At 28.6% G+C, this 7342-nt stretch overlaps 1 protein-coding gene across 2 annotated transcripts in view; it reads left to right on the top strand.

The window, feature by feature from the left end:
* The window catches only part of LOC106685723 (endoplasmic reticulum transmembrane helix translocase), a 62244-nt gene extending 56389 nt beyond the window's left edge, over positions 1-5855 (top strand). The window contains exons 17-21 of one of the 2 annotated variants that reach the window (XR_010845135.1): positions 1770-1966; positions 2473-2615; positions 2740-2872; positions 4516-4714; positions 5045-5183. Coding sequence is in view for 1 of the 2 variants with exons in the window: in XM_067053435.1 (XP_066909536.1) it covers positions 1770-1966; positions 2473-2615; positions 2740-2872; positions 5045-5188; positions 5270-5380 (728 nt within the window). In the remaining variant the exon portion in view is untranslated. Of the gene's footprint in view, positions 1-1769; positions 1967-2472; positions 2616-2739; positions 2873-4515; positions 4715-5044; positions 5189-5269 lie in introns of those variants that run through there. The other variant, XM_067053435.1, reaches the window with a different exon arrangement.
* The last annotated feature ends 1487 nt before the right edge of the window (positions 5856-7342 follow it).

Genomic DNA, 7342 nt, shown 5'->3' with positions numbered 1-7342 from the left:
TTGTTATTATATCCTATATTGTTTTATTTTCTTCAGTATAATCTCCTATTATTTGTAACGATATTTGTCATTCTAATTTTACTTAGTTATTATAGTTATTATTATTATCATGTAATTACTCATGTACTGTATCATTTTGTATTTTTCTCTTATCATTTTTCATTTTTCGTCTTATCTTTATCACTACTTCCTGTATACGCAACGTATTTGAAATTGAAATAAAACCGTTACACAGTGTGCTGCCTACCTCCTCCCCACTCCTCCACGCTTCCGCTTCATGGTTTCTTTCTGTTCAACCGATTCATTTGAGCAGGTATGTTGTCCTGACTTGCTCTTTGCTCATTTATTGTCATTTTATATCATTATTATTATTTATTTATTTTTATTATTCTTTTATGACGTTTATATTATCTCTATATAATTTTTTTTTTTTTTTTCCTTTCCCCGTATTGTTTTTATATGCATCTCCTGTACTTTTTTAGCTTTATATTTTACGTATTTTTATAAAGAAATTTTTACTCTTGCCACTGTTACTTTTTTTTTATTCTTATCATTGTATCATTTTGTATCTTTTTAGCCCTGATGAAGCCCTGCAAAGTGGGGCGAAAGGTCGGAAAATAAATAGTTGTAAACTATTTTTGTTTCACTTTTGACTGCAACCCTGACCATCTTCTTATATATAAATTTTTATGGTCAACTATATATACATATATACTAGATTTTTTAATTTATTTTTTTTTTTTTTGGTTTATGCTTGAATTTTTTTGAGAAAAAATAGCATGAAATAGGTAGTTTACATTTTATTTTAAAATGTTCAGTTATCTGTCATCTTTCAAAATTTTGCGAAGACAAAACCTATAACTGTATAATCCAGATCCTCCCAGTAAATATAACTGAAGTGATTATGGATAATAAGAGCATATAAAGTTTTGGGTTGAATAATGAATTCATCTTAGATGCATTATATCTTACAATAATTGTATTATTCGGTTTAAATAAATTCAGAACAAAGCAAATTCTCTAAATATGAAAGAAACATTTTGTCATTAAGCTGTTACATGTCGTCAGCCTTTGAAAAAACTTTATGACATTCTAAAAAATTAACACTTTATTCTAGGGGAACTTAGAAAGAATTCTTGATATAATAACAATTGTATAGGTACCCTAAAAAAAACTCTGGTTGAGATGAGATCTCTCAACAATGATATATTAATTTCTTATTATTTTTTAAAGTATAAAAATTGTACTAGTGTTTGGTATTGTACCAAATTGCTTAAGCAATAATTTATATAAATGTTTATAATCCTTTAAAAAGTTCAAAACAGATAGCTGTACATTTTCTTAATTATCTGTAGTTCATTTTATTTTCCCTTAATTTTACTGAAATATTTATTTAAAAAATGAAAAAAAAAAATGGTGAGGGTAATATTTAAACTACCAGAGGTATAAATTATAAATTTTATTTTGTTAGTTCATATATTTTAAAATGGAAGTAGGAAATTATAAGAACTTGTAAAAAGATAAACACAAATATAATTAAATAAAGTAAATTTTTACTTGCATAATAGAAATATTGAATTGTACATCTTAATAAAAAAGCAATAAAGAGGTACTGTAACAAAAAATATAATTACAGTAAATTGCATTGATAATAGTTATGAATCCTGTAGAAACAATGCCCAAAGCTAATGTTTATGATACTTTTTTATTGTTTGGTGTATTATATATGTAATGTATTATAAGATTGTGTATGTATAATATTTTTGCAGTATGCCACGTAATAAAGCAGGGACGTTGCACTCTGGTTACTACATTGCAGATGTTCAAGATCCTAGCCCTGAATGCTCTAATCCTTGCCTACAGCCAATCTGTATTGTACATTGATGGGATAAAATTTAGTGACATGCAGGCTACAGTCCAAGGTCTCTTATTGGCAGCGTGCTTCCTCTTTATATCAAGATCTAAGGTATGTAAAAAAAAAAAAAAATACATGTGTTTGTGTGTGTAATAAATTATTTACAAAATTATATAAAATTTATAGAAAAAAAAAATAGTCTGGCACACATGTGTGCAATTATGAAGTATTTGTTGAGAATGAAATATTACTGAAATCATTAACTAATTTAATAATAGTTGAGGACATAGAAATAGTGCAGAAAAATATAACCTTTACCATTTAGGTGCATATGTTCTATGTATTTTACAGTATTAATGTCATTTTTAAAACATTTCCTTCTATGTGAGGAAATTATTCAATTTCTTATGAAAATAATTATCACCAATTATTGAATGTATCAATATTTATTCATTATCCACCATTGTTTCTTGCTAATAACTCTCTGATCCCTTATATGATTTCAGTCCTCTTATGAATGAAAATAAAAAAATATTGGTATATATTTATGATGTATAAAACTGTCTATTCATGATAATTTCTTCCTTTTAATGTTTTTATATTATTATTTTTTTCAGCCATTAAAAGTACTTTCTAAACAAAGGCCTCTTCCTAATATTTTCAATATTTACACAATATTAACAGTCCTACTGCAGTTTGTTGTACATTTTATTTGCCTTGTCTACCTTGTCCAGCAGGCAAATCTTCGATCACCTACGAAGTAAGGTTTTGTTTTATCTCATCCAATACTTATTATAAAGCTTATAATAATACTATACTTATCAGTATCCTAAAACAAATTTGAGCTACCTGAGCTTCTTAAAATTTATTTTTAATTTTTATAGAGAGATAAAAAATAATTCTACAGTTGTGGTGGAAGGGGATGATGAAGAAGTATTTGAGCCTAACCTATTGAACAGCACTGTCTATATCATCTCAATATGTCTACAAGTTTCTACATTTGCTATTAACTACAGAGTAAGTTTTATATTATTGTTATTGTATTATTAAAAATGCTTGCAATTCAAAAATTGTATTTGTATATGTGTTTTGAATAACATAACAATTTTGTCTTGGAAATTTTTTAATTTCTAAAGTATGTAATTATAGTCTATGTTTGTTGATCCTCATTATCAGAAATGATGATATTGTTCCTCTGACATATAATAAAAATAAAGTTTATAATAAAGTCATATAAATGATTACATAATTCTGGGGTGGTATGTATTTAAATAATTTAAATTAGTACACATTATCATTATTAGTTATTGTTTTAATTCAAGTTTATTCGGTTGTTAAGTACAAAGTTGGTAAAAAATAAGCAATAATTAAATTTTTTTCTCGAATAAAATAAACTTTTCTTTACTTGAAACAACTCAAAAATGAATTTTTGTAACAGCTCCCATTTTTTATTCCTTCTTATCTATGTTGGCAATCATTAATTTGGACTCTAAACTGTATATAGTATTTATTAAAGTAATCAAAAATTGGGGTGAAATAACTTATTTTTTTTCTCCTCTTCAATGAACACTTGGTTGGTTCCTACAACATTCTTTGCTGGATTATTTGAAAAACTCGCTGACTAATCCATACTATGTCACCAATAGGAATTAAAAGTCCACTTCCACTGTCACGTTTAGTTCTGTTGGGTTACAATAGAAGATGTCAAATATGTTAACATCACTTGGCTCAGTTCATTCTTTAGTCTGGCTGGTTACTCCAGAGATAGTGTCCCAAGTCCTCGACTGAAATTTGTTATGACGTTGGCTATCACTTTGCTGTTGCTAATCTGAAGAAGTTGAGAGATGAAAAAATAAAAAGTGTGATAAAGCTTCCTAATTGAAGTTGAACTAAAGAATTGAGATGCTGATGGCTTCATGATATAGTATATTTAAGCCATTTGCCCCACAAAATTATGAGTGGTAGTGGTTCTAGAAGCGATGTTGAAGTTACCATCATTCACAGTTGGGCTAGAAGTGAAAAAGGTTCTGTTGGGTGACAATACTGTGATTCAACTTAAGGGTTTAGTCAACCAAATATTACTGTAAACCATCTTAATGTAAATGGAATGAATACTAGAAATCGATTACATGTACTCCTTCATCTCTGATTAGCTATACATAACTTGAGATTAATTTCTAAAGTGTGTACTCATTTTTAGTACTCAACAATTCTGACTTTCTGACCAGGTTATCTGACTTCAAGTCTATCACACACTATTTCATGTGCATCCAGTTATATATACCAGTACTGCTTTAGTACTTCTATTGTTTTGAGTTTCAGACCAGATTATCTCATATGTTTGAATCATAATTAGTCAATTCTGGCCACTTTTATTTCTTTGTGGCAGACTCACAGAATTAATCTCTATCTTTTACGTTTAACCTAGAATCGGCTGATGACCTGTGGATTAGCCAATCTTAGTGGAGTCCTGATAGGACATTAAATCCAAGTAGTATGTGATATTTCTCTCTAAAACAGCTTTAACACTTGCAGTTCTTGCTCCCTAGTTTACAATGCGGAGTGTTGTTTTTTTTTTTTTGTTTTTTTTTTTACAAATTAAGATTGAATGAATTATGAAAGTGAAAAACACAAATAATAATAGAAAATACAATAATTAGGATCCAAAATGGCTCTGACGAGTCAAGACATTGCTGAAAATTATGAAGAGAAAGTATCATTGGCCAAGCCTCTTGTTCAAGAATGGACTAATGTCTAAGTTAAAGATTTTTTAATCAATAACAGTTGAATGTCACAGTCCTATTAAAATACCATTGTCTGTGAGTGGGAAGAAGATATGTGCACTACGATAAACCAGAGGTGAGCCAAAACATTTAAAATATGTTCTACTGCATGTGGATAGCAAACCATATTCATCTATAGAGGGTAGACATAATATATTCACTGACTGATGACTTTTAATGATTTGTCTTCTTTAGTACATACACTTCATTAATTACAAAAACAAAATTTTGGTTAGAGTGTTTAATAGCCAATCTTTATTTTAAAATTCTCAATTTCATTTCAGAAATCTATATTCACAGTATACTTCACTGAAAGATGTTAAATGTCAAACAACCTTTTAAACTGTTAATTATTAGTTTAATGAAATTTTATAGATAAAATGTCCTCATTCAGTGTGATTTGTAGGGTCACCCATTTATGGAAAGTCTGTCAGAAAATCGGCCACTAATGTTCAGCATCCTTGGATCAACATTTGCTGTTTTTGCACTTGCTCTGGGTGCATTCCCGGATGTAGCACATACTTTTGAAATTGTTGACTTTGACCCAGAGGTACTTAATCTTTTTTAGTTATGATATACATTTTCTATTTTATTCAGTTTTTTTTTTAATTTTATTCTTTTATTTTTACAGTTCAAGTTAATTTTGGTTGGAATATTATGTGCAGATTTCTTCTTTTCTTACATCGTTGATAGGATCTGCTTGTTAATATTTGGAGAGGGAAGACTAGCTATAAACAAATAATGAAGACTAAGTTAGCTGTTAACTAAGCCATTTCGTTGTAGAACTGAGATAAGCATTCAATGCTGTGTGCTTTCATGCACTGCTTCCAAAGGAAGTCTTAAGTTATTTCTTATTCTTTACCTTCTGAACCTGGTCTGATATATAAAAGTATTCTTATAAACATTTAAGCATTTTCATTCCTCGTTAATTTATTTTTATCTCAAACATTCTGCATTAATGTTTGTAAATTGGTAGGTAAAAACTTCAGAACATTTGTGCCATCCAATAATTCATTCATCAATTAAGGTTTTCATTATCTTTCTAAATCATGTTGTTTTCTTTATCATCTTATCAAACTTATAGTTATGATATATGTTTACTACTTGTTTTTTAAGTTTCGTGCATTATTTTATAATGAATCAATGATTTATTAATTATTATCACATTCATAATAATGTGAATAATAATGTGTTGTTTTATATTTTTCTCAATCCTCCAGATTAGGAGAAACTTCTTAATATATGAATAATAAGATATTTATACATCAAATTTTGTTTATTTTATCCCTATATCTATATTTGTGTGTGTGTGTGTGTGTGTTTATTTATATATTTCTCTCTAAAACAGCTTTAACTCTTGCAGTTCTTGCTCCCTACTTTACAATGTAGAGTGATTTAATGAAATGTGAGTTAATAAAAAATCGATTTCTTATATATATTTTTTTTATAATATTGGAATCGTTAATATTCACAATGAAATGAATCTCAACAGAACAAAGAAAGAAGCAGGAATTTCTAAAGAATGGCTTAGTGGATTTTCATTACAGATATACCAAATTATTGGAAATAACATTTACTACAACTTCTATTCTTTTTACATTTGCGATTAAATAAATTATTGTAAATAAATACATTAATGTGCAAAATCCCTATTAACTTCAATGTAAAGTTGCATTCAAGTGATGTGGCCTAATCTCTACTCCTTAGTTAATTTTTGCTTTAAAAAGTAGGCTTATGGCACCCTCCTACAGTGAAAAAATTTTTTCTAAATTATTAAATTGAAATGTACTAAATGCAAATTAATATTAATTAATTGAAATATTACAATTGCTTTATTTGAATGTTCTAAATTATTGTAATATCCACTAAAACTAAGCCATACAAGGTTTTCAGTCAAACTGGTAACATGAAATGGAGAATGGTAAATGTGGGTTTGTTTTTCCACACCCTAACCCTTCTGTCTGTCAAGTAGTAAGTCAGTTTATTTATCTTTTGCATTTTGTCTATTTATTTTTATTATAGTAATTGTGTCTGATGTGTTTACGGGATTGGAGTTAACAAATGTAAATTTTGTACATCTAACATTTTGTTAATAGCCAGATTCTTATATTTTTATCTAGTAATCATTTCTTTTAGCTTTTACTTGTGAATCAAATGATATAACCTAGCATGAAAATACCAAGTTCATGGTTCAACACACTTGACCTCTTTCCATTTATCTTGAAGGAAGGAGTGTAATAGAGGGGGTGAACTGGCTGAAAAAGTGAAGCAAAAAAAATGTACTGCTTCCAAAACTGTATTCCAGTACCAATCTATTTCTCAGAATTTAGGATGGCATATTGCTCCATACAAATCTTGTTACTACTAGGTACTTCAAAAAAAGGAGTACCTTATGTGCATTTCAGGGGCGTGGCCGAGAAGTAGAAGAAGAGTATGAGCCAAGCCTTCTGTTTTATCTGTTAGATTGGGATAGCTGACATTCGTGGACCTCGCATTTTTGGCTTTACTTTTTCTTTGAAGGAGAGTAGTGTTACGCACCCTTTGCTGTTTATCATCCAAGTTATGAAAGTTGTCATTCATTTATGAAAAAGGAAACCCCCATTCTTTTCCACCATTCACTCTTTAGTTTCCCAACTCTACTCTAATAATTCGTTCAAGTAAATTTTTTGAAATAGAAAGGAGTAAACATCTTTCACAGTTCATT

This window comes from Halyomorpha halys, unplaced genomic scaffold, assembly GCF_000696795.3.
Source record: "Halyomorpha halys isolate HHAL.00 unplaced genomic scaffold, Hhal_1.1 Scaffold726.1, whole genome shotgun sequence".
Taxonomy (NCBI): Eukaryota; Metazoa; Arthropoda; class Insecta; order Hemiptera; family Pentatomidae; genus Halyomorpha; species Halyomorpha halys.
This window is presented reverse-complemented; position numbering and strand designations above follow the sequence as displayed.